General features: G+C 34.7%; 4 protein-coding genes across 4 annotated transcripts; 2 read left to right on the top strand and 2 right to left on the bottom strand.

The window, feature by feature from the left end:
- The first annotated feature begins 637 nt into the window (after positions 1–637).
- Positions 638–4,562, top strand: LOC110419047 (uridine 5'-monophosphate synthase / UMP synthase (PYRE-F) (UMPS)). The gene is made up of 6 exons (XM_021431922.2): positions 638–1,509; positions 2,655–2,738; positions 3,052–3,134; positions 3,222–3,309; positions 3,407–3,661; positions 3,903–4,562. Exons 1-6 carry the CDS (start codon positions 727–729, stop codon positions 4,029–4,031), a joined length of 1,422 nt encoding a protein of 473 aa, XP_021287597.1. The 5' UTR covers positions 638–726; the 3' UTR covers positions 4,032–4,562.
- A 224-nt stretch (positions 4,563–4,786) lies between these two features.
- Positions 4,787–8,450, top strand: LOC110419048 (F-box protein CPR1-like). Its single transcript, XM_021431923.2, has 2 exons — positions 4,787–6,900; positions 7,863–8,450. Exon 1 carries the CDS (start codon positions 5,699–5,701, stop codon positions 6,893–6,895), a length of 1,197 nt encoding a protein of 398 aa, XP_021287598.1. The 5' UTR covers positions 4,787–5,698; the 3' UTR covers positions 6,896–6,900; positions 7,863–8,450.
- Positions 8,451–9,880: 1,430 nt separating this feature from the next.
- LOC110419575 (uncharacterized) lies at positions 9,881–10,636 on the bottom strand. The gene has a single exon (XM_021432670.2). The coding sequence runs from the start codon at positions 10,386–10,388 to the stop codon at positions 10,041–10,043; it is 348 nt and encodes a 115-aa protein (XP_021288345.1). The 5' UTR covers positions 10,389–10,636; the 3' UTR covers positions 9,881–10,040.
- A 3,991-nt stretch (positions 10,637–14,627) lies between these two features.
- On the bottom strand, positions 14,628–16,696 carry LOC110419404 (NAC domain containing protein 2). The gene is made up of 3 exons (XM_021432428.2): positions 16,350–16,696; positions 15,874–16,181; positions 14,628–15,753 (listed from the first exon to the last, which is right to left on the bottom strand). Exons 1-3 carry the CDS (start codon positions 16,531–16,533, stop codon positions 15,202–15,204), a joined length of 1,044 nt encoding a protein of 347 aa, XP_021288103.1. The 5' UTR covers positions 16,534–16,696; the 3' UTR covers positions 14,628–15,201.
- Positions 16,697–26,956: the final 10,260 nt, after the last annotated feature.

Raw genomic sequence — 26,956 nt, 5'->3', positions numbered from 1 at the left:
TTACAAAACTTTGGATCATCAATTCTTGAATCAAACCCAAATAGTTAAACCATGGAAGCTAACCATAAAGGCAATGTTTGGAATGGTTACAAATTTCTCCCAATCTTCATAGTCAATCATGATTTTGAGAGATATTTTGTTATTGTTTTTAAAAATCATGGTGATTGTTAATAAAATTTATATTATTTTTTTAAAAAAATTAAAATAAAATATTTAATATATAATATTATATTTTAAAAATAAAAATATATAAAATTATAATAATAAATATAAAAAAATATAATATTAAAAAGATAATATTATATTTAAAAAATAAAAATATATAAAATTATAATAATAAATATAAAAAATATAATATTAAAAAGATAATATTATATAAAAATTAATTATATTAAACTTACATTTGATAAAAAATTAATATTATATTTTTTAATAAAATACTTAAAAATTAAATAATATAATATTATTTTTTATATTTTAATCGTTACTTTTACATTTCAAATACTATAATTTTATCGTTTCTATAATCATATTATTTATACTCTTATTACTTACAATTACATTATATTATAATTATGCCACCCAAACATGTAATAAATTTAAAGCGTAAACCTTTTTACAACTCTGCTTTATATAATAACATAAAGCACAAACTCATTCTCTTTTCCCCACTTTCCCTCCTCCTCCTCCAACAGCATCACGAGTAGCAGCAGCACAGCCGCAAAAATGTCATCAACAGAGTCCCTAATCCTCCAACTCCACGAAATCTCCGCTGTCAAATTCGGCAACTTCAAGCTAAAATCCGGTATCTCTTCCCCTATATACATAGACTTGCGCCTCATAGTCTCCTACCCTTCCCTCCTCCGCCAAATCTCCCACTCTCTCATCTCTGCTCTCCCTCCCCAAACACCCTTTAACCTCATATGCGGCGTTCCTTACACCGCTCTCCCTATAGCCACCTCCATATCTCTTGACACCTCCATCCCCATGCTCATGCGCCGCAAAGAAGTCAAAGATTATGGCACTGCCAAGTCCATCGAAGGTGTTTATGACAAGGGTCAGGTTTGTTTGATTGTAGAAGACCTTGTTACATCCGGAGCATCCGTTCTCGAAACAGCGACGCCTCTACGAGCTTTGGGAATCAACGTGACCGACGCCGTCGTGGTTATTGATAGGGAACAAGGCGGAAGGGAGACGTTGGAAGAGAATGGGATTAAACTTCACGCGCTGTTTACCTTGACGGAGATGGTGAAGGTTTTGAGAGCGAAAGGGAAATTAGAGGAAGAGATGGAACGCTTGGTTATGAGGTTTTTGGAGGAGAATAAGAAAGTGGCTGTGCCTAAGGTGGAGAAAGTGAGGATTAAGAGTTTGGCGTTTGAAGAAAGGGCTAAGTTAGCTAAGAATCCAACTGGGAAAAAGCTCTTTGAGGTTATGGTTAAGAAAGAGAGTAATCTTTGCTTGGCTGCCGATGTTGGGACTGCTGTTGAGTTGCTTGATATTGCTGAGAAGGTAAATTGGGATGAGTTTGTTTGTGCGTTGGTTTCAATTTGTTAGCAATGTTGGGGGAATTTTCTAGGGAAAGTGATGGAAAATTGGTTTTCTGTTTTGAGTTTATTTGTTTTCTTCGTAAAGTTGGAACTTTTCTAGGGACATTGATGGGAAATGAGTTTTCTTTCTTTTTTAGATCACTTTTTCTTGGGAAGTGGAAAATTTTCTAAAATGATGAGAAATAAGTAATCTTTTTATTTTTTATTGGTTATAATAGTATGTTTAGTGTGATTTGCTTTAGTATCTTTTATTTATTTCTTTCCGGGAAAAGTAGTGGTGATAGAAATTTCCTAATATTTTTTTGTTTAAACTTTTGGACTGGCAGCCTGGCATGATACCTTTCTAAGGAAATCTTTGGGAATTTTATTCTTTTTCTTTTCTTTGTTTGGATGGAGATTAACATTTAGGAGTTGGGACAGAAAAATGAACAGGCCCTAAGTTTAAGCACTTAGAATTGTAGGGGAACAAAGGTTTCAAGTCTACAACACGGGTGGAAGTGTTGAATTTTGTGTTAGATCTTTGTTTTGGAGTCTTACTGTTTCTAATGTTTTTTTCTTTGACAAAGAGTCTTACTGGCTTAGGATGCGTTGATGGCCTCAAGGAAGAATATTGTGGTATTTATGCTTAGAAACTTAGGCATAGTTGCAACATTTGGAGATATATATGTCCTCATCCTTATCGGACAACTACTTGATATCAAAAAAAAAAAGTCAACCATGTCTAGGTGGTCTAATCCAATACATGATTAGGTTTGTTTGACTCATATATAGCCATTTCAAATGGGTCTTTGGGGTTGGCTGGTACCTGTTTTGGACCCCATTTATGTTACTTGGCCATGTCTTTGTATATCAATTCTTTTCTGTTCATGTTATTTTCATGTGATATGAGTTGTGCTTAAGAGTTAAGCTTAATATTTTGGGGTTGGGAACAAGGTTAAATTGATGTTAATGTTTAAATTTAGACCTGGATTTTAAAAGGATTTCTATCAAGAGGAAAGGCTGTTTGGTCCTTATGCATTTATTGAATGTTTGTAATATGAAATTTCTTTCTGGCTGGCTGATTACTTATTTGAAATTCTCTTTCTCAATATTTGAACTTTTGTGTAGGTTGGACCAGAAATCTGTCTATTGAAGACCCATGTTGATATATTGCCTGATTTCACTCCAGATTTTGGTTCTAAACTTCGTGCGGTATATCTCAAATGCTTATGTTAAATGCCTTAGACATAAATTTTCCAAGCTATGGTCATGCTCAGGAAATCATTTTTATATCCAGTGTCAATATAACTATTTTACAATTCACTGAGGATGTTGCCCTTGCTTTCTATTTTCAGATTTCTAGTTAAACTTGTGTGGATATTTGTCCAATTGAAAAGGGTGTTGCTTTTGTAGAAGACAGTTTTTGACCTCCATTCGATTATGTAGGATCTTGTGAACTGATAGTTAGTAGAGAAGTTATTGCAAAGTTGAACTAACAATGCTGTATTCCACATTTCCACTGAAGATTGCAGAAAGACATAACTTTTTGATCTTTGAAGACCGTAAGTTTGCAGACATTGGTAACACAGTCACAATGCAGTATGAAGGGTAATACTTAGTTTTTGCAGTACAAAGTGTTCCTTTGTTGGGTGCCCTTGCTCTTGTCTAAGGGCCTCTGGTCATGTTGTTTTGCAGAGGTATCTTCCATATATTGGATTGGGCTGATATTGTTAATGCACACATAATATCTGGTCCTGGAATTGTGGATGGTCTCAAATTGAAGGTTCATTATAATTGCTTAGTATTAAGTTTTAGCAAGATTTACAATTAGGAGTTAAGCTAATCTTTCTCATAATTTTAATTTTGGTGAACTGCTTTAGGGTTTGCCTCGTGGTAGGGGCCTGTTGCTACTTGCTGAGATGAGCTCTGCTGGTAACCTTGCCAAGGGAGACTACACAGCTGCTGCAGTAAAAATTGCTGATGAGCATTCTGATTTTGTCATTGGTTTCATCTCAGTCAATCCAGCATCATGGCCTGGGGCACCAGTTAATCCAGCATTCATTCAGGCAACTCCCGGAGTTCAAATGGTTAAGGGTGGTGATGCCCTAGGCCAGCAGTATAACACTCCATATTCTGTAAATATTTTATTCCATCATCACTAGTTCTATAATTTTTTCCCTTAAAAAGCACTATATATTTGTGTGTGTCTGTTATGTATGTATGTGTGTACATAGTCCAACTATCAGTGTAGGATCATTAACCAAATAAATTAGTTGTAGGATGTTGAACAGGTATGCAAGAGATTTTTTTCCTTTTCAGTGGCATTTGCCTTATTTATTTCAGCTTTAATAACTGAGATAAATGATGTTGTTCCAGGTCATCTTTGATAGGGGTAGTGACATAATAATTGTGGGGCGTGGAATCATTAAGGCAGCAAACCCTGCAGAGGTAGCTCGTGATTACCGCCTTCAAGGATGGGAGGCATACATGGCTAAATGCACTTAGAGGATTCTTTTATGGTTCATCTGTTGCCTTAAACTTATGCACTTCCTTGGTAACATGAGTCAAATTTTGTTTAATCTATGATTTTGCATGTTTGGCATGTTATAATACGTAGGGGAGCCACAGCTTTTTGGGCTTGGACTACTCTTCAATCCTTGTAAGCTGAGGCTATACGTTTTCTTTGTTCGCCCGCTACGACTGTTGAGCCTGACAGGCCTTCAATTTGCACTTGGTTCCCTTTGCTGCTTTCTTTTGCATTCTTCATCATTTGCAAACTTCCGAGATTGCTTTATTACTCAATTCTTTCCTCAGATTCTCTCTTCTTTGTTATCTCTGTTGTCTCTCCTTCCAATGCTAAAGTTTTTGATCTATCAAATACAAGTCCAATGAAGAGCAGTTTGTAAGAAAACCAAGGCAATGATTTCTTTAAGTAGCATGGCCTTAGTAATGGCATCTATACAATGTAAATATATTAAAGTCAAAAGTCTTTGCTGTAAAAGACAATTGTTTTATGCAGATATCTTAACTGTATAATGTTTGAAGTTTCAATAGAAGAGGAGTGAGGGATATTCCGGATGTCCAAGTCATATCTGTCTCGTGGCTTGACTACTGAAGTCAAGCAGGTTATTATGATGGTTTTGATTAAAGCTATCCTAATCTCAATCTCATGGATGAGCACATGCAACAGTTCATAAGAAAACACCCAAACCAGATAAATCATTTTTGCTTTATAGCAAGAAACAACCAGCTGGATCAATCGGATGAAGAATTTGAGATGACCACATTTGGTTGTAGATCAGATATGCTTGACTGAATTGGAAGAAGACAATGACCCTGAATTGTGGGGTTGATTTTTGATACAAAATTATGAACTAACAGAAGAAAAATGGCCAAATTTATATGAAACTTAAGACATCTCTACTAAATTTGCACCTAAACAACTGCTTGTCATCAAAATCTCGAGGAAGAAAGGCAGAGTTTCAAGTCTCGCTGGCAACATATGGGCTTAAATTCGTTGCTCAGAGTTTCTGAAAGTACTCAACTTTTAATTAGTGATCTTGGGCGGTGGTTTGAGTCAAAAGCTTTAGTAAAAAATCAATGAAATATATGTGTGATGTGGCGTTGGTGCACCGACGACGCCACCCTTTTTATCCAAAAGTCAGTTTGGTCATCTGGCACTATTGGGTTTTGGATAATCTTTTGTCATATATGATTCTGTACTGTGTGTTTCTCTTTGGTTTAGCACAGGAAAGAAAAACCAATGCTTTCATTTGTTGTTTCTTTCTTTTCTTCCACAGAAACATTCCTTTCATCAAAGGCCTGCAAACACACTGGTCCGATATTTGACCGTCGGGATCTGTGGTTTGTATTGGGGTTTTCCCTGCATTCTACTAAATCTTATCTCATGGAGAAGAGTAAAAGTTCTAGGTGAGAAGAAAAATAAATTCTTAAAATATTATGGTATGAGTGAAAAGCAACAACAACGTCAATGGGCCAATAATAGCTCTTTGGAAGAGAAAAGCAAGCTTCATGTAGTCAGTCCCAATGCTTTTCTTTCTTCTCTGCCAAGAGGTCTAACTTTTTTAGCCACTTCTGCAGTTCCACTCTTCCGCCTTCTCTTCTCCTGATATACATTTCATTACATCAAAAAGCAACTGAGGAAAAACAAGATGTCTGACTATTTGCCACAAGAAGTCATCCTGGAAATCCTTAGAAGACTCCCTGTCAAGTCCCTGGTGAAATGCAGATCAGTTTGCAAAGCCTGGAGCAGCCTCATCAAGAACCCATCTTTCATTTCGAGCCATTTACAAACAGCACTTTCGAAACCCAACGATCACCTCCTCCTTCTCAGGCTCTTCAAGAATGACAAAGAAAGCTACTTTTTACATTTTGACAATGATGACTTTGATGAGTACAAGCAGCTTCACTTCCCTTTCAAGAGTAATTCGCCTTGGTTTAGATTGGTTGGTTCATGTAATGGGTTAGTTTGTCTTCAAGATGGCTTTTTTCCGCTAGATTCTGTTGAATTAATTCTATGGAATCCTTCCATTCAAAAGTACATTACTTTGCCCAAGCCCAGTGTCACCTGCTTGAGTGGGAGGGCTTATAATTCAACTCTAGGATTTGGGTTTGATTCAAGAACCAATGATTACAAGCTACTTAACGTTGTGAGCATGTCAGTTGGCGAGGAAGCTGAAACTTTGACTGAAGTTTATTTGTTTTCACTTTATGGAAATTCTTGGAAGAGGGTTACTGCTATTTCTCCCAAGTATGGTATTGAAGGGCATAACTTCTCTGCCTTTGTGAATGGGGCTGTGCATTGGCTGGGATATCAGAGAGGAAAGGATGGTGGATTCAGGAATATGGTTTTGGGTTTTGATATAAGCACTGAGAAATTTAATGTGATAAGGCTGCCAGAGAGTTTAGTTGATTTGTGTCCTATGGATTTGTCCATTATGAAATATGAGGAATCTTCCATTGCAGTGCTTAAGAGAGATTGGGAAGATGGTGAGCAGCTTGACATGTGGGTCATGAAGGAGTATGGTGTAAATGAGTCATGGACTAAGGTGTTACATTTGACTGACCAAAGTGGAGAGGTACTACCAAGGGTATTGGGGTTTAGGAAGAATAGGGAAGTTTTATTGGAAGTGGATGGTGGAGAGCTGGCTTCACTGGATTTGAACTGCCGACAAATGGAGAATCTTGGAATTGAGGCAGAGGCAGGGTTTTTATTTGTTGGTAGTTATGTGGAGAGCTTGGTATTCCTTGACAAAGGGATAGATACTGGCAGTCTGAATGATGCAAATCACGTTAATGATTCAAGTGATTCTGATGTATCTAATGAGGGAGAAAGTGAAATGACATAGGATTGGTAAGTGCACTGCCTGTTATTTTCATGACTGTCTTGTAATTAATACCATATGGGCTTGAGATTTATTTCAGGCTGGCTTTCTATGAATGTCAAATTCAAGCTTGCATATATAATTTTTGTGCACAACGTCGATTCTATTAGCTTAATGGGCTAAAGGTTTGATACAAGAGATAATCCATTGATACTTTAAGGAGATTGTTAAGGACATTGGCCATAGAGATCAAGCATGAGTGAGGCTCTAAAAACAAGGAAAACTCTATCCATTGGATCTGCTTTTTCTAGCATCTTATTAATAGGTTATAGAGAACAATTTCTGATATTTTCATGGGAATCCTTTTGAGTAGGCTGTATAACTTTGTGTTCTTGTAGCATCTCTGCTTGATATGTTCCTGGTGTTACATATATTGAAATCAGTTGATCTATTAGATGTTGCATAGTTGTTATGCTGGTGGATTTTCTTGTCTGCTACCAATTGCCTAAAGAATAGTAACACATATTCTCAAATAAATTTCCTCTGTAGTTGTGTCATATACCCTGGGTGAATATGCACTAATAAAGTAGGATGTCTTAGTGGTTTATTGGAGGTAAAAGAAAACTATTAATAAAAAACAGAAATTCCATAGATCAGGAAAAGCTGCCTCAGATTTTCAATAATTATAATCTATAGCACATCTTAAAGATCAAAACTACATTTGGATCAGTTTGCCTTTGTCAGCTAAAGTCGTGATGCTTCTCTATCTCACATACGAACAATTGTACATGTAAGCATGCTCATATCAACAAATTCAAGCATGTCTATTCTTTGAAGATCAAATATTGTAATCCCCTTGTTTGTTTCATGTACTAAGGTTCTGTTGTCATGCGAGTAGTAAACCGAGATGCTGTGTTTGTTTCTGAATGCACAATTTCTGCAATGCTATGTCTCTTTATCATTTGAATAACATATTGCTGAATTCTTGCAGGGCCACAATGAACCATGTGGATACGTGTGCCACTAAAGCATAAAGTTGTCTTTCTTGTGCAGCTGCAGACCTTCTATATGGTGTTGCATTTTGTCTGTCTGCATTGCATGTTTTTGTTTAGTTAGAATAGACTCATAGTTATACTGAATCACCCTTACATGGTTTTTGTACTGACATTAACGATATATGCCATGTGAAAAGTTGACCTTGCTAATCTAGAACAGTCTCATTATAGTACTTATAGCATTCTTAGAATTTGAATTGAAGAGGAAATTTGGTGTGTGTTTGGTTATATTTTAGTCATGTTGTTTGAATGCAAGGAAAGCACATTGTATCTGATGGCTTTGCTTAAAATAGGCTGGATGCTGCTCGATTGTGATTTCATTTTGAGACAGGCTTGACAATGCCAGCAGGTCCTGATAACCAGTAGTGATGAAAGTCACAAAGAGGCTGCTTCATTGTAGTGATTATGTTTAAGCTTGATTCTCGAATTTGTATAACACACCATGAGTGTGCTTATGATGTGTCAATATTTTATTTGTGAAAAGTCATTCAAACACAGTGATTAATCAAAATTCTTAGACAGTATCAGTGATGATGCTTAGAAGGTTTCCCTCTTTCTGTTACCTTTATCTGCCTAATTTTCCACTATAGTTTTCTTTTTGGGTGTTAGATATGTGGATCCTTTGGCCATATTACCAATATATAATGAAAATTTTGGCTCCCATACATTTTTTATCAAGAGCTAGTGAGCAAGTGATACTGAATATAGATTCTTTTACTCTGTTTCTAGCCCCATTGATGCCATAAAGGAATGGGGTGGGGGAAGCAAAGAAAAGAAAGGAAAAGAACTAAACTTTAGCTTTATTTTAGTGAGAGAATCAACAGCTATTCAAGTGAACTCACCTTTGCAGTGAATTTAAATCTAAAAGGACGCATTGCATCCAGAGCATGTGCTTGTGAATACTGGATATGTAAAAAAAACCTATGTGAGATATTCTCTTCTGCCTACTTCGGTTAGGCACAGCCCATCATAATAAAGGTATCTCCAAACCCAAGCTTCAAAATATAGCTAGAAGGATTAAATGGCAAAAAAATTAGTGCAGGATTATATATTACCTAGCGCCTAACATTTTACTAGATGGTAAGCAGTAGGACAGAGCAATCAAACTGAAATAAACTAAAATATTGAATCCAAATTCTAACCAAGAAGGCAAGGACTGAACTTGTTTGATGCTTATGTTCACGCACCAATGGTACACTCAAATCTTCTAGTGCTCTCATTTGTTCATTCTTTCGTGCTAAACTCTTCTTCCCTTTTGGGGTGGAAGTTGTCTAAACTTTTGCAATGATCACTTTGGAATCATATAGAATGGGGAAGAAGCTAACTTTTGCTTTCATTCCAGATGCTGGTTGGTCTATAGTATCTTTGCATTACTTGGTTTTATATTTCGTTTCAATATACTGTATTTCTACTGATGTTGCTGATATCCTTTGTATATCAGCATTTCCAGGCACAATTTGTTGTTCAGATTATGCACATAGTTCTTTACCATCCTTGGCCCCCTCTCCATTTTCATTTCAGAGAAATTTGCTGCTTATATGGTGATGCAATAACATGATATAAAAACCTCAGAAGGAAAAAGGGAATTGCTAAAACCAAAATCTTCTACATCAGATTCTTAAAGAATCAGGATCTCATTTAGCCTCCCTGCTTTTTGCTGTCATATACCCATAAAGTTCATCTTAATTCTGAAGCTAATTAACTGTTGGATGGGAACATGAAGAATTCAACAGAAATTTCAAACCAGATGAGATGAAACATTTTCTTCATAGCAAGAAAAACAGAGCAGATTTAGATCTTAGATGAGATAATTGCTTTACTCTTGCTGCTGTTGACTCACAGACTATTATCGCAGTGAATCTTGGGATTGGTTTTATCAGCAGATTATAAAGTTTCCAGAGAGAATTGGACAGATTATATCTATGAACATGTAAGAGTAATAAACCATCCAAAATACCAACAAAAACGGCTCAAAATTCCATTACAAGATATACAGTATCACCCAAAAGTTTAACCCTCCAATTAAATCATTTACATACTCTCTATATTCTTCCAAAGATCAGAAAAATTTCCTGCCGTCAGAACTGGTATAAAAGAAAGAAAGCTTCTGACCCTTATGCCATAGACATGTTAGAAAGCCGGCTTGGCGTTGGTCTGAAGTTCCACCACCTAAGTGTCATCTTACGATTTGGTGGTGTTAATGCCCTCCTCAATATCTCCTTGTTAGCACTGTAACTCCTCATGTTCTGCCTAGGCACCATGTAACCATGCCTGCTACAAGGTACAGAACCTGGATGGTTTGAACATGTACACCTCGGCCGGGGTCTAGGAGATGATGATGACGATGACATGTAACTCTTTCGACGACCCTGATTCTCCTCCGTCGAGTCTCCCGCCGTAGAGGGCTTCGCCGGAATATCTAAACCTTCTGTAGTTTGTTTCTCAGGGGTAGTCAATTGCATATTGTGGAGTTGGTAGTTTGAGTATACAGTTGGTGAGATGAACTGGTCATGCCTGGTTCATTTTGATTTGTTAAGCTTATATAGATGGGAATTTTCTCGTTTTTGACTTAGTATTTCTTGGAAGGCTGTCTCCAACTCGATTCTACAAATGGGGTTGGGAGACTTTGACCAAATTTTGGGTCTTGGTAATTAAGTAGAGTAGCTTAATTTCGAGTCTTAGTGGCCATGGCCATACCATTTTGACTACTAATCTTTAATCATAGCCATGGCTTCCTCCATGGGTACTCGGTTTGATAACGCTTATAAGGATTCTTTTACATGTGATTTTTGAGCCACAAATGCATATTCGATACCATCAATTCACCTGGAAAAGTACATACACGCTTAGGCCTACGCCATTTCCCCCTCTCTGAGTTCAGTGCATCACTAATCCAACCCCACTGTTGAATTTTGTCTTCCACTGCCAAAATTTCTGATGTAATTGGTAACCTTGTAAAGATTTTATTTACCATTATGTTTTCCTTTTTTTTTTCTTTTGGTATATAAAAATTTGGATTATTCGAATGTAATTTTCTCTAACTTATTAAATCTCGTCTCGTTATATTTTAAATTCGAATTTAAAATTCAAAACTTTTAAGATAATATTTGTTTCCTAGGGGTCAAAATTGTTTCTCTTCAATTTCTAGTGCTTTGCCTTTACACAAGAAAATGACTGAAGGCATCTAATCATCAAGCATTGAACCTAACCTAGGTTGATAATTAGCCCCCTATAGGAACATAAATCTATCATATTCTATGGAGTTAATGGTAAATACCTCTGAGCTGTTTTCATCAATGAAGGGCATCAAAGATCCACCACACATGTTTGATCTGTCTACCCTGTTTTTGGTATTTTTGGTACAGTTTTTGGAATTACTTTAAGCTTTGAATTTGGATGATTTATTTGTATAATGAGAGGGTTGGTATGTGCTGGGTCCTTGTTGGACCTGCCCACTATTCCATCAAAACACATAAGCAAAACCCATTTGCCAGCTTGATTGCAGCTGTGCAAATCCCTCTAGAACAAGGAAAACTCTTCTAATTTCCTTTTTCTTTTTAAGCACAAGTGTATCCCTCAAGGCAAAACTAGAGAAATCTTGGTGATTTCAACATACTAATCATGCCCACCTGTTTTATTCCTTTTTTATTGCATGACTTTATAAGTTTGTTAATGTCATTTATCTTCATATGTTTACCTAATTTATTCATTAATCTAGTATTAATAAACTTAAGAACAGTTACAGAGCGCATGACGCTTCACATGATAAGTGTGATATAAAAAAATATATTTCTTATAATTATTACCCGACACTTAACCAATCACAATCACGAATTAGATAAGATTCATGAAAATATTATATGAAATTCAGATTTATGATGGATCTTTATATAATTTTTAATTGTGATTGAATAATCTGAAAGATCGTGGAAAAAAAATTGCAAGTGAAATGAATTTTTTGTTTGCAAGTTTATTTTTAATGATTGACTGATGGATTATTTTGATAATCTTCTAGGAGATCAAGGTGCAAAATGTTAGTACATTGCCCTCACCCTCAATTACATATTCTTTGCTTCTGCAAATTGTACAGGTAGATCTTTGCTTGTGACAAGTAATTAACAGGCAATGGGAATGTGAGGACCTTTGGGATTATCAAATTGATTATGTATTCTGCTTAATCTTTAATAATTAGCTAGCTAATTGGTCAATGAAATTCATGTTTTAAAAAAATGGGCCATGAGCAACTTGGGCTTAGAATTATTGTACAGATTGTCCATGGTCCTGGGTGCTTTTGTGTTCCCGGAAGGGCTCAGAAAAATCAAGTGTCAATTTGTGGGTCAATGCCCTAATTAGGCTGTTCATGCTACGTAACCCCCTTCTCTGTTTTTCCAGTTCAATAATGAATTATGGGCCTAAGATTTGTAAAGAATTTTTGTTGGCTGCAGGACATAGCCTCATCAATGAAATCACTATTCTTTTTGGTAGGTTCATTGATGGAAAGACGATGGGAAAAATTAACTTTTCTTTAGATATGTAGAGGTTTTGGGTAGTGCCATTATTAACGTTCATGATCTAATCTGACACAGATTCACACATTCTCAAATTCTGTTCAATCAAAATTTTTTATTATTAGAGTCAAATTCATGCAAATTTAATTTTTTTTTTCACGACTTATACGTAAACATGTTTACGCATCCCATATATGCATACATAACATATATCTATATGTATTATTTTATGTATAAAATATTTACGAATGTGTGGGGCACGAATCCGAATAATGAGTTTATTGAAGCACATGAAAAGATATGATCATTACAATAGAATAAAAACTCGTATTTGTAGAGATTTTTAAAGGCTTTAATTGTGTGATAGCACCCTCCAAAAAAAAAATTAAGAAGATAAACGCATTTCACTGGTTTTCAATATCTATTCCAAAATTAATCAGTAATTGACAGGAAATTTTATAAAGTTGTTTTGTACGTTTTCCTTTGAAAGGAATGTAATTAAAGGGATTTTAATTTTGTGTGGTTTTAAGATAATGATTCCTTTTGATGATAGTGAAATGGTCCCATAGTCTCAAAAGAGAAAAGGCCATTAATTTTGTGAGGTAGCCTCTTGTTGTCAATTTATGTGACCTCTAGGTCAAGGAATATACTTTTCTATGTCTTATCAACCCAATGCAAGAAAATGACATCCACACACTAATACCTTACACCCAATTTTTCTTTTTCTTTTCCAGATAAAATCAATGAGAAAAACAAAATTTAGATTAATTCAAGATCGGTTTTCCAGTTCTACAAAGACTTCCGAATGTAAAGTCATGACATCAACATACACGAGCATTTAACTTATTGGATAGTATATAATTTTTTTAAAATAAAAATAAAAATCAAATCTCCATTCCCCCTGTATATAGATAAAACCTTATGACTTCAACATGTTGAAACTTTATCCCACTTGTTCGAATTCTGTGTTTAACTTATTCTGATAAATACGTGCAGATGGACACGTACAGAGGACCTAATGATAAGGAAATAATTTTGAGAAACTGTTGAAGCATCTAGTCATGGGGGAGATGTATCTCTTAACAATTGGTTAATGCTTTGAAACTTGGTATTTTTCAGGGTTGCTCTCAAGCCTTAGATTCTCTAAACTTAAGGCCTAAGTTATTATATATCCTCTTCAACCTTGTTTAAAGCATCATTTCTTTCTCAATTCAAACATTTTCCAAGTTGTTAACTTTCACTGTCGAGGAGATCAACCATCTTTGTCAAAGGGAAAGGAACCACAGCTTGGAAAACTGAAAAGAGATAATTAAGAGGATTGATATTTGTTTTGCACACCCCAACAATTGACCGGAAGGCTTCAAGCTTAGCAATAAAATCAGGTGATGGGCAGAGCTATATAACATTATAAAAGGAAATCTTTTGTATATAAAATTATATTAATATAGCAATGTACAAATTTAGAAACTGTGGCTGATTTTTGGGGAAGTTTTTTATATAAAAATATAATAATTAAAAATACTATCTACAAAGACATTAATATATATATATATATATAAATTAGTTGATTGATATGTATTGTCATAATGATGGGAATAATAAAAGAGATTATTGATAGTAATATGGCCCCATATACTTCAGCTCTTATCAACCAATTATTGGGAATTCATACCTATTAATGTTAATGATGATTCTTCTATTACTATATAATATTATATATTGAAACTCAAAAAGATCTTCTAGGACTATTTCCTGTACCCCCTGAATTATATTTCCCACTAGATAAGAAAATTTAAAACCATGAGAAAAATTGTTCATGGATCCTCTTTTCAGAAGTGGGGAAGCTGTGAATTTGATGATTCTATTTTCCCATCCTTTCCCCACTTGGATCCTGTATATATATGTAGCATCAAGGAAGTACACTAATCAACCTAGTGGCCACTTTCTAGTTGACCTATATTCCATCACATTGCATGCTCTTGATTGCATACAAGGAAAACACACTAGCTGGAAAGAAGAAGAAAAAAGACTGAAAAAAAAGAGGGGAAATTTAAAAGCTTTTCATTACCCTCTAGGGTTTATGGAGTGACTATAAAAAGGCATTATGTCTTTAAATGCAAAGCATGATTGAGTGATGAAAAAAGAAAGTATGGCACAATATTGTGTGTAGATGATCCAAAGATGAAACATAACTTTGATGTAGACAAACCATAACCAATATATTCTTAAAATGTGCATCATCAACAATAAAAAGTTCTACAACAACAAGGATTTCTATACAAGATTTCAATGTTGTGTCCTACAGCAAAATATTTTAGCATCCATCAGTTTTATTGTTCTTCTTTTTTTTTCTTTCTACATCAAGTTGCAACCTCCCCTCATTAATTTCCCCCTTTTTCTTTTTTCTTCTTTGCATCTCTCTACATAAATAGCAAACTATATGTATATAATATATATAAGTATATATTATATAAAATTTACCTATATCTATGGCCTCAAGAGATGAAATTTGGCAGCTACCTGTTACACTCAAAGAAACGTCGTGGCCGGTTCATCTAGGACTGAAGTCTTTCTAATCTCTTTTCTTTAACAACCAAAATCTCAATCTTAATCCCAATCCAAAGCTTCATGACTATATTGGCGACTGTATCAACAAGTATGTAACATGGCACTGACAGCTTCCAAGCTACTTGAAAATTTTGATTTTTTTTTTTTAAAAAGAAGTATAGATGGTATATCTATGGAATACCCACTACCTGGAATTGAATTAAGAGTACCAGTTAAGCCCTGGAAGTTGATATGGAGGCCGAAAAATCCCATCTCCCATTGACCCCAGCAATGTCTGTTGCTGCAATGGAGGGGTTTGTGGCAGTTGGCTAAGCAGAGTTGCAATGGAACCATTCCCATCTGTTTTCTCCATGCTTCCATCATTGCTATCCCCATGAAACCTCTTGCTTGTTGAAGGGCCAGCCGTGTCCTCATCGGTCCAGAAAAGCGATGGGACAGTCCTTTTGAGAGGATTAACCATAGACAGGTCAGGCTTTGAGCTTGAACACCCCAACTGAGATATAGAACCACTGTTAATCCCATCACTCCCCGCCATCATACCTTCAAACAGGCTGTGCTCCTGGTTTTCTAGCAATGTGCCAAAACTTGTTCCCTTTGTTGTAAGTTGAAATTTTGCATTATGTTGGCTACCGATTGATATTGAAGGTTGTATTGGCCCGAGCATTTCATCCATGGAGTCATCTTTATCATGATCCATAGGTCTATGCGTGTTGTTTTTCTTGTAGATTCGACACAGCACCCAATCATCAAGCTGTAAACGAAAAAGCAACAAAAAAAAAAAAACTTCTCATTAGTAAACAAACAAGTATTCACACAATCAATTCCTGATATAACCAAAAACTTGGAGTAGAAACTGACGAGTTATGATTACCCTTAGTGAGTTTTTCTTGTTGCCCAAGTCACATCCAGGGGGTTTGTTGTTAGCCTTATTATCTGCAAGCCTATATTCATGCATGATCCAATTGGTTTTGATCCCTTTAGGGGGCTTCCCTCCATAGAAAACCAGTGCCTTCTTCACACCAACCTTCTGAGTCCCTCCCGAGGTCAAAACCGGCTTATCGGTTCCGGTAGCCTTCCAGTAACCCGAAGTAGCCGCCCGGTTAGGCCTGGCGCCGTTGGGGTACTTCCTGTCCCTAGGACTAAAGAAGTACCATTCTTGCTCACCAAACGTGGCCTTAGCTGAAAACCCAAAACAAAATCCAAAAGATTATTGTTCATAGTCCTATACATATGTGACGCTTAATCCCTATATATGCACTTTTCACTTTCTTTTTCCTCTTTTCCTGTTTACGCTTTTCGAATAAATTTTTTGCAGGCAAAAAGATCATGTGGGCGAGACATTTTTACCTGGTAATTCCCATGGATCAAACTTGTACAAGTCAACTTCTGCAATAATTGCAACCGGCAGAGGAGCCGAGGAAGCCTTTTTCTTGAGGTAGTGTACCACTAGTTCCTCATCCGTGGGGTGGAACCTGAACCCTGGCGGGAGGTTTGGCTGCTGCGAGCCTGTCGATGAGTCGGTGCTCTCCATCACTGCACCTTTGAATATGCTTAATTCAGCGTTGAACTTGAGAATTTTTGACCTTGAATCCTGAAAGTTTACCAGGGAAGAAGAACATCATAGGATTTTGAGAGGCTGCTCACAAATGTTTGCCTAGAGTTGTCATGACCATTTCTTTTTAAATGGGCAAATTGAACCAAAAGACTGCCAAAGGGGTGGGCAAGGATTTAGTACACCAAAGTTGGCATCTGTTACTCTTTCACCCGCCCAACCCGAGCAAGACACGACCCAGGGTTTAAAGGGTATTTTAGTCATTTCCTATCACTCCTCCGAACCTATGCTTAATTTAGCTGAATCCATGCACAGGTTGACAAAAGACATGCAGTGGTTAGCGAGTAGAAACATGTGAAAGGGAAAGGGTGATGATGATGACGTGAACTGGGAGAGTAGGGAAGGGGGTGCGGGGGGGGAGTTCGGCCCGTTGATTGACCGACACGTGTAATTCCCAGATGTGGAAGAGGTTGCCACGTGGCGCAGAGAGTGGGGGTGGGGACCACACGCCAAACAAGGCAACAAAAAGATAATATTGGACGGATAAGTGTGGGGTGGGAACAAGCTCAATTTACGCTTCCGATGTCATGCTTTTGCTATGCAAATCCCACCACCGGAGCCATCCATTTTGGTGACCAAGGCTTTGCACCACTAAAACCCTAAACAGGACGTTCAGGGCCATGGCTTTGCCTTCCCTCTCTCTTTCTTTGGCTGTCCTCTTTCAGCTATACCTCTATTCTCCAGCACTTGCTCTCATTTTCTCTTTTGTCGCAATGCGACCACTATTTCCATGTATACCTTGATTGGGATTAATCGACTTTGACTTTTGATTTATTTTTTCACACTGCTTAATCTGCAGACATTAATCTATCTAATCTTATCAAACACGTACATTGATTTATCAATATCATAAAAAATTTATCTATCAACTTGTTTTAATATGTAATTACAAACAATCATATCAGTATTTTACATTATTTGAATGTAATGGATATTCGTTAGTAATTGTCATTTTCATAATTTTGATTTAAAATTTTAAAAAAATTTACATGTCTCTCTTGACTTTTTGTTCAGTTTTCGATTCCAACAGAAATTTAACATGAATTAAAATTGAAAACTTTTACAAGGAAAGTGTGAACCATGAATTATGCTAAAGCTGTAAAGAAGGGTGACACCTAGACATGGCTCCATGGCCCTAATTATTAAGGAAACAGTATCCTTCCTCCTTTCTTTCCTCTGGGGGAAAAATAGAGGGGGAGCTAATCGACATGGTTGAGGCTCCTCCATTTCTGAAACAGTAACGGGGAGGGTCTAGTGCCTTTGACCAATACCTAAAAACCTAGGTAGCTAGCGAAAACTAGGGGAGAATCAAAGGGTTTTGTCACTACTTTTTAGTGGCCCAAGCCCTTGGGCAGGGCCAAAATCTTGAAAGGGGAGGTTGGAACTATGGCTAAGTGGGGTCACGATGCTGGTTTCATGATGGACCAAGGGGTCCCATCAGTTGTCACTTTTTTGTAGTCCATTTCTTATCATCACCAGGAGAGAAACCCCACAATCACACGATCACGATCTCAAAACATCTCAACTCAACCCCCTCATCTACACACTTAGGGAAGACAAGGAAAATCATTCTAATGGCACCCATGCTTCACCTAATCTTTAATGAAAATTCACAACCAGAAGATTAGACTTTCACGTGGAATAACTGAATCAATAAAGGGTCCCCATCCTTTTTCCATCCTTTTGAGAAGAAAATGAAAAAAGAAAAAGGGGAAAGGGTATTAAAGAAGAGAGGATTGTACATTGAGACCATGACAGCTCCATTGAGTTCATGTATTGGCATTGCTCACAAAAATCATTGTTTTCAAAAAAGTGTTAAGGTACCCAAAATGTAAATTGTTTCAAATGTTTAATATGTTTGCTTAGGATTCCTTGAAAGCCTTTTGGCACTCCCTATGTCTCTTAATTAATATTTCAATTTTAATTTTTTCAGTCAATTTTTTTTAATTTTGATTGTTTGAATTCCAAAGAACACTATTAATGAAATGAAAGATAATGAACCGAAGTAAAAACATTACTCAAATGAGAAGGAAGGGATATTGTAATGATTAAAATTTGAGACTTGAATTTGATTATTTTGAAATAAAAGATAATATTTATAAAATAAGAGAAAGTTACTTATCGTTGTGACAAGATTTAAAAGGCGTTTATATATTAAAAAACAAGAGTTACTACAAGAATTCAACCACTCAACTAAGTAGGGGAAAGCCTACTGTTTGCAAATGTATTGCAATGCAAGGAATGGTCCAAAGGGTTTGCCATATTTGGAATCAATTTCTTCTGTAGCAACCACATTTTTGCTCTCCATATATTCCCAAAAGCCACTACCGAAAATTCAAAGAAGCATGTAAAGAAGGGAAACCATGATCCCTCAAAATTCCTAGAAGTGACATATAAGATCTCAATGCACCACTAAATAATTTTATTTTCTAATATTTTGTCTGATTTTGTGGACCCCACTATTACTAAATATCTACATTTGAATGATCCTACATCACAATTGCATGCCCCCATGATCTCTTTCAAATCTTCATTGAATCAGATATTGAATTTTTCCCACTATGTCTAGAGCTCCATGGTTATGTAACTTTATTTTTTTTTCTAAAGGTGATGGAGGCATTATGATTAACTTAGAATAATATGATTTTGTTTATTTATTTATTTCGATATCAAGGTTTAGGGTTTACGATCAAGAACCAGATCAAAAACCGACTTGAAAGAGTAATAAGAATTAAATAATTGGATATGCTTGCAATTCTCATCTTTCACCTTCAATTGAATTAATGGGTCTTATTAAACTTTTGGTTATGGCTAACGAAAGTCCATGAAGTTGGTTTCCTTTTTCCTTCAGTAAAATGGATAAGAGGGGTAAAGCAATTTTATGGCAAGTCTATGTAGACAGTGATCAAAGTCGTTCTTATCGCACAATGGCTTAAAGAAAATCGAAGCTTTTATTCAGAACATGGGTGGTCAACATTCTTGGGGTAGTCTCCCATGTGAGTTGCATAAGCCTTAAGTTAATGGCCGCAGATGATATGTTACCAAATTATGTTATCAGTCATCTTCTTGTTCCCTCATGATGGTAAACCTAACATCCCCTTTATGTGTAAAAAAAGATTGAAATCTCCATGTGCATATGTACTTGTTCACAAACCTACCTGCGATCACTTTTGTATGTTCTAGTTTTTGCTGTATCAATGCAAAACCAGGCAGCCTTAATCCTATTCTTACATCTTCTAAACAAACCATATCCTGTTTTTCAAATACTTTTGCAGGTTATTGAGTCAAAGTGATTAACCAAGAAAGCATGATATAGCACAAACTCATACGTCTTAAACTCAATTCCTTATCTCAACTGTCCAGATTCAAATTGTTTAATACAATGCATGAATATGGTGTAATGAATTTAACTTATTTAAAGTTTTTTTATGATTTAAAAAGGCAAAAAAAAATGTGACATATGTGACTAATGAAGTAATTACAAATAAAATTTTACACGTGTTTCATCAGTTACGTATAATTATAATATACGTATTAAATTCTAATATAAATTTAGCACAAAAAGATTATGTTATGAAATTAACATGGGATTTTGTTGAGGTTATGGTATTGGGAAAATTTTTTTCTTCAATTTTCCATGTTCTTGGATGTAGTTATCATGCTTTGCTTTCCTTGATAGTTCCCTTTGCTTTAGAACCGAATGATATATTTGACAAAGAGTCCATTAGTTGTTAGGTATTTTAACACATTGTCTTTCTAAATTTGGATAAAAAATTTTCGTTCAATGTTTTTGGCATAGCCTCTTTTTTCAATTTACCCTTGTGTCATCCTTTCCCAGGGGAGGGGATTTGGTGCCAAACAAAGTTCATATCGACACCACCACCGAGCATTACGCCACAAGAAAGGCCTAATTTCCTCCTCCTCCCAACAGATTTCAGCGAAGTCACAATTGCATGACCCTATCACATGTGATGGACTCTACAGAAACTGTTAGCTGGCAAGGGATTATTTATGATCCATAAGCCTACACAAAAGAATTAAATTAAATTATACAAATCATTTGTTCGGTATTGTAAACCAAATTCTGCAACCGAAATTTCATGTGTCAAGGTTTTTAGCTCGAAATTGCAAAGGAAAATCCTGACCCCAAACTTATGTGTACTAGACATCCTGGGCTTTAATCTCTATCGTTGTCGCGTAATATTGAAATGAAGCATCAAGAGCTTGCGTTTGTAAGATGGAAACTTGGAGAAAATATGGCTAGGGCTGTTTTGATTTCTAGACAAGATTCCATGAATCTGATCAACAATAGCAATATACACTAAGCATTGGATGACTTCAAATGACCAAGTTTCAACACCCTTTTCATAAAAATCCAAATGATGATGAATGGAGAAGTCATGGAGCAATGCAACGTGGATTTGTTCTTCTTCGATTGCTTGTGACACACATGCAAGCTATATATATATGTATATGTGTTTATATAGTGCATAATTTTGATTGCAATGAACGCAAAAAAAGGTCAAAGAGATAAAACATGATAGAACCAGTGATAGCATATACTCTCGATGGAGACTCTAATGGCGAAGAGCATATAGGCAGAGAAGTTTTCAATTTCCCCACGTTGTTCTCGAGGACCTAAAGCCGCAAATTGATGCTTACACGCTAGACTAGATGTCAAAAAGGCGTTGTGAATCCAAATTTGTTGGATAATGTCCTGTTGCATGATCTTTGTTGATTTGAATGACTGAATCTTAAACACCACAAATCATGGGGACGAAATTCGATCTTATCAATGGTTTGATGAGGATGAACTTCTCTCAATTTTGTTCCTTTGGCTGCAGAAGCTGTAAGCCTGCAAACTCTTACTTAATTAGCATGGTTAGGGGGGGAATTAGGGGCTTAATAGTTCAAACCTCAATTTCATGCAAATCAAAGTCTATATTCAGCATTGACTATACAGAATGAAACTGACTGAAAACCCAAAGAAAATGGAAAGAAAAGTTTGCACCTTGTACCTTTGAGTAAATTCAAACAAAAATCTTTGAGTTCTTAGGGTTTTAAGGTTATTTACATATAGCTTGATTGGTATTTTGTGTGTTATGACAAAATCGAAGGAAGAAAAAGAAATTCGAACCTCAAATAAAATCGTATGGATAAGATAAGGTTAAACCAAATTAAACCCGAAATTTTGGAAAAACTAATTCTCTTTCTTGTGTGACGAATAAAATAATTTGTATCCATCTGTAAAGGACATGGAATTAGATAAATACAATACACTTAATTTGCCCATTTTCTTAAGTTTTTCGTATGCACTTAATTTGCAAAGAAATCAGGTGCATTTATAAGGAGCTTATATAACAGCATCTTGGTCCCTTTTCTTGTTTGACCTGTGTTTATGGCTGCCAATTCCAGCAGATATGTGGTAGAAACTTTACCAAGGCAAGGTCTACCCTGAATTTCTTATCTTGATATGAATTGTAACATTACATACTACATTAATTTCCCAAGAAAAGACAGGCCTTGTTCTGATTCAAATGATCTAATCTGTTCATATGGAGTCTCTTTGGAAAGCACTTTTCGGATTTGATTTAGCCATTGGAGAGGCTCTAAGGTGACAGCTTAGAGAGCCGACAGTCATGGTATACATCATCTCACCCTTCCAATTCATAAAAATTGGATTTCATTTTCATATGGGAAAGCTACGGAACAAAATGTGTAGGGTGTGACTTAAGAAGTATAGAGCTCAACAAAGGCAAGCAAGGCAGCATCTAGGGGCCAGGTTTTGCTCTGCCTGATAAAGAAGGTTGCACAGCTTTGCAATTTACTCGTTGCTTTCTCTTGTGCTTGGATTCAAGCTGGCTTTGGAAATACATTTGCAAATACAAATCACTTGCCATTTTTGATAATCACGACAATTTCTTTTGGGTCCTTGTCACGGATCAAAGCAGTTGGCAAAAATTAAAAGCATTCAAGGCTTCAATTCAAGCAACTATAGGCCACCACAAAATACAAATCTCAAAAGTAATTTATCTTATATATCTAGCAGCCACATACACAATATCTTTTCTCTTTTATCCATGTCCCCCATTGCTACTTTATGCATGAATGTGCCTTTAATGGGTTTTAAGATTAAATGAAGTAGAAATACATAGTTTTCGATTTAAATTTAAATAATTTCGTATTTTGAAATTTTTGTAAACCAAATAATGAATCAATAATTCTTCTCATGTTCCAATTATTTGAAAATACGTACATAAGTGCATACGTATGTATATATAATTGTATCTTTTGTTTGTCACATATACAAAATTCATTTCCACCAACCCGTAATACCCTTAATTAAATAAGTTATAAAACAAGACGAAACTATCTTTAAAAGAGAAAGAAATGGTGCTTTAAAATGATAATTTAGGTTGGGAATAAACAACACAAGCCCATCAAAAAGATTCCAATAGGCTAGGCTTGGGTTGGCTTCTGGTTTATACTTAATATTGGACTCAGTCCCACAAGACACGACACAGCCCCAAACCCATATCATACCCTATAAACAAAGCCCTCCAAAAGTTTTAAGGGATACATGCATATTGTCATCAAATTCCCAGATTATATCATAATCTTTTGGAAATGATGTTTAGAAGATCATTTCCAAGAAAATTAAATATTTAATAATAGAAATATTTAATGTGAAATTTGCGTATAACATCCCCAATATCAATCTATATATAATCTTAATTACTCTTATTTTCAAATCCTTATTGGCACTTTTAATTCATAATAATTTTAATGGTAGCATGCCCTCGCCACTTTAAATGAGATCCCGAGTTTAAAATTCATCGTTTTACAAACTTAATTATGAAAAATATATTTATATGTGCGCATGGGAATGTGTTTATGTACAAATATACAATATATATATATTTATATTTAATAAGATCTAAAAATTTATTAAACAAAAATTGACCCGAAGAAATGGACGAATGAAATGCACGTGAGAAATCCGATAATCATGAAACTTTCTCATTAAAATGAGGTAGCCACATCAAAAAAAAGTCGACCATACAAAAACACACAAGAAAATTTGAAGTCAACAATCTTTAGCACAAAATGCAGCTGGAAAGCTTGAGAAATGAGAGATGCTCTTTAATTCCCTTTCATTTGTCGGCACAACTGTTTGATTTCTTTTTTGTGACGCAAGTGCATATGTGAGTGAAGATACAACTCATCGCCCTTTTACCCTTTGGTCAAAAAGCCAAAGAAAATTCCAATATCAATGTGAAAATATGAAAAATTAAACTTAAAAATCGGTAATAGTCATCGAACGGTACCAAAACAATTGATTTTGAGACCTAAAGAGTTTCGGGAAATATAAATTATAGTTCATGAACAAATAATTGTGATTAAGAACTGTCCGTATTAATAATTAAAAGAAACGATGAAGTGTTTGAAATCGTGACTTTGTGCTTAATTGGTCCATTTTTAATTCAAAAAATACGGTTCGAATATAACACTAATCTTTAATATATCAAAATTTGGTTTTAGAAGATTATAGATATTTCGATTTATCAACAGACCAAGATATCTTGATTCACATGAAGAACATGAGAATGTGGTTGGAGAGATTGAATCTGAAGATGAGATAAGATATGCCACGGGAAATGTCTTTATCTTCCGTATTTTAAATGCCTTTTCCAGTCTCAATTGTTGTTGTTCACGTGAATGAATGTAAGCATTGGTCACGCCTAACATAATTTGTTCATTTCACATAATGTATATTGAAAGTGATTGAAAACCCTATATGGTTCTATCTTCTTCTCCTTCTTTCTTAATTTTCCATTCAAGAGGAGGGGGGAATGAAGGGGAGAAAGGAACCATTAATCCCTATTTCTTCAAAAGCTATGCTCAAAATTCCAATTAATTCCCCCCCACTCGTCGAAGAAAAAATGTAATCTTGTTGAAAAGAAGTGGTTCACATAAAAAGTGATTGATGTACAATGAAATGGTATTTCACTATTTCTTGTTTGCTTGGTTGAAAGTCAAAGATATTAAGACAACTTTTTTAAATAAAGTGCCACCCCCACCTTATTTAGAGGGCAAAGGGAAAACGAAATCCCCTTAATCCCAATATGGACCACGCCATAAATTTTAGATAATCAAAGAAAAAGAAAGAAAAGTCACTCGCACACCAGTTCAAGCTTTAAAGATAGAGAGGAATTTGAGTAGAAATGTGATATTTTATCTTTTATAAGATATAAATGTGGTTATTGACAAAGAGAATGTGATGACGAGAGGTGACGGGCGCCACTCGTCAATTTTTAAATTGTTTTATTATTTTATGTATAAAATTTGATGTCTATAAATAATATGATTACCTTTTTTAATACCTTTTAACTATTTTTTATGTAAAATTTTACATCCATCATTGAACATGATTTTCAATATTTATATAAAATTTTAAGTTAATTATTATTAGCAACTTGAACTCAAAATTTTAAGGAATATATGATTTTAAATCCGAAAAGTTAGTAGATCAAATGATATTTAGTCTCGAATCATTAAGAGAAATGTTAATTGTGAATTAAATAAAGTCTAAGAATGCTATCTTAGTAGTACTCCAATTCCATTTAATTTCCTCGAATGATTGATTTGCATGTACATTACGAAAAGGGTGAGCATTACTCACTGAGTGGTTATCTCTTTTGTAGTTGCATTTTTCAAAAGTATTAGTGGGGGTTTTCTTTGACTTTCTCTCTGTTTTTTTTTTCTTTTTATTTTGTTTTAATTTTTCTTGCACGAAAAGTGATAATAAATCCTTGAAGTTAGGAGTTTGTATCAATATTTTAGATTACATGTGGTGAACTAATCACCACATGATGAGATCATTAAGGTGATTTGATTACTGGTAATTTTAGATTACCATGTTTAATATAATATATAGACAAGAAAGATTATCAAGTATAAAATAACCAAAATAAATTTATTATTGACAATAAGATTATTTAAAATGTGTTTTTACTAAGTGATTAATTTATAAAATAAGAATTCATTGTTGTATAGGAAATTATAAGGTAAAGGTCAATATCACGAAATTGCTTTCTAATTGCTTATAAAGACTAAATTCTTGGAGATAAAAGGCACGTTTTCATGCACACCATTATTAAATCGTATTTGTTGTAAAATAATTTTGGAGTTCACTTTCTTTTGATGATAAAATGTTTTAACTTTTTTGGATATGATTTTAATTACTTCACAAACTAATGATCCAACACACTTTCGATGATCTAAGATCGTTACCACGTAATATTATTACGATGATCTAATCATGGTGAATAAATTATTTTTGATTTTAAGAGAATCATCCCCGTGCCAAACGTCACTTTACCAAAAAAAAAAAAGATTTCTATTTTTATTTATTTTTATTGGTTGCTTGCAAATCTCAAATGGTCTACGAAGCCAACTATGAAGTTGCTTGGCGGAAATAATCAAAGGGCAAAAAGAAGGTCTAATTGCCGTACAACTCTTTGAATTTGACCTTATAAAGTCCCCATTACATGAATTTGTTGGCAAAGCCAATTTCCCATTTTAAGTTGTAATTAATTCCATAATATTTGAATTTGACTTTATGCCCCTGTCCCTTTTGTGATGTGTTCATACATAAACCGATTGGGAAAAGGTTTAGAAACTTGGATACACTTCCATCTACCTAATATTATATTAATTCTATATTAGAAAATTCAAATCTACTATCCCTAGCTTAGGAAGATTTCAATTGTATTAAAACTTAAAAGAATTTAATTAATTTATTATAATTTATCAAATTTTATGTGTTTTAAAGCTACGACAACGTTTTGGATTTATTAAAATTTGACATAGTATCTTAAAAAATCTCTAAATTATTCAAAAAAAATTAAATAAAATTTTATTTTTCTTATGACATTCAATTAAGGGTTTATATTTTTACTTTTGAATTAAATAAGTATTTATGATAAATAGTTGACTAATTGTTGAAAGTTAAAATTTTATTATCATTCTATAACATATGATATTAATATGTCCTAATAGATAATGATATTATATGATACATGAACATGTGATATTTTTATTATTCACAATAACATTACATTAACATCATATCAACATCACATAGTATCAAATAACAAGTAATATTTTGATAAATAATAATTAATTAATTATTAATTATAAATAAATAAATATAACTAAAAGTTAAAAAAAAATACTTGATAAACATTCTTAAAAGTACCTGATAACATGAACCTTAAATAATGTAAATGGAAAATTAGACACTTGTAACACCCTTAACTTTTTCGACTCCATGATTGAG

The sequence above is a fragment of the Theobroma umbraticum genome, unplaced genomic scaffold, assembly GCF_002168275.2.
Source record: "Theobroma umbraticum cultivar Fairchild unplaced genomic scaffold, ASM216827v3 scaffold_67.0, whole genome shotgun sequence".
NCBI classification, from domain to species: Eukaryota; Viridiplantae; Streptophyta; class Magnoliopsida; order Malvales; family Malvaceae; genus Theobroma; species Theobroma umbraticum.
The sequence above is the reverse complement of the archived record's forward strand: the minus strand, read 5'-3'. Positions and strand labels throughout refer to the sequence as shown.

Excerpts from the sequence above, each read along its gene's own strand:
- LOC110419047 (XM_021431922.2), top strand. The coding sequence starts at position 727 with ATGTCATCAACAGAGTCCCTAATCCTCCAACTCCACGAAATCTCCGCT. Across the intron at positions 1,510-2,654 it reads TGCTTGATATTGCTGAGAAG|GTTGGACCAGAAATCTGTCT; the intron begins GTAAATTGGGAT and ends ACTTTTGTGTAG. Across the intron at positions 3,135-3,221 it reads GTCACAATGCAGTATGAAGG|AGGTATCTTCCATATATTGG; the intron begins GTAATACTTAGT and ends GTTGTTTTGCAG.
- LOC110419048 (XM_021431923.2), top strand. The coding sequence starts at position 5,699 with ATGTCTGACTATTTGCCACAAGAAGTCATCCTGGAAATCCTTAGAAGA.
- LOC110419575 (XM_021432670.2), bottom strand. The coding sequence starts at position 10,388 with ATGCAATTGACTACCCCTGAGAAACAAACTACAGAAGGTTTAGATATT.
- LOC110419404 (XM_021432428.2), bottom strand. The coding sequence starts at position 16,533 with ATGGAGAGCACCGACTCATCGACAGGCTCGCAGCAGCCAAACCTCCCG. Across the intron at positions 16,182-16,349 it reads TGATCCATGGGAATTACCAG|CTAAGGCCACGTTTGGTGAG; the intron begins GTAAAAATGTCT and ends TTGGGTTTTCAG. Across the intron at positions 15,754-15,873 it reads ACAAGAAAAACTCACTAAGG|CTTGATGATTGGGTGCTGTG; the intron begins GTAATCATAACT and ends TTTCGTTTACAG.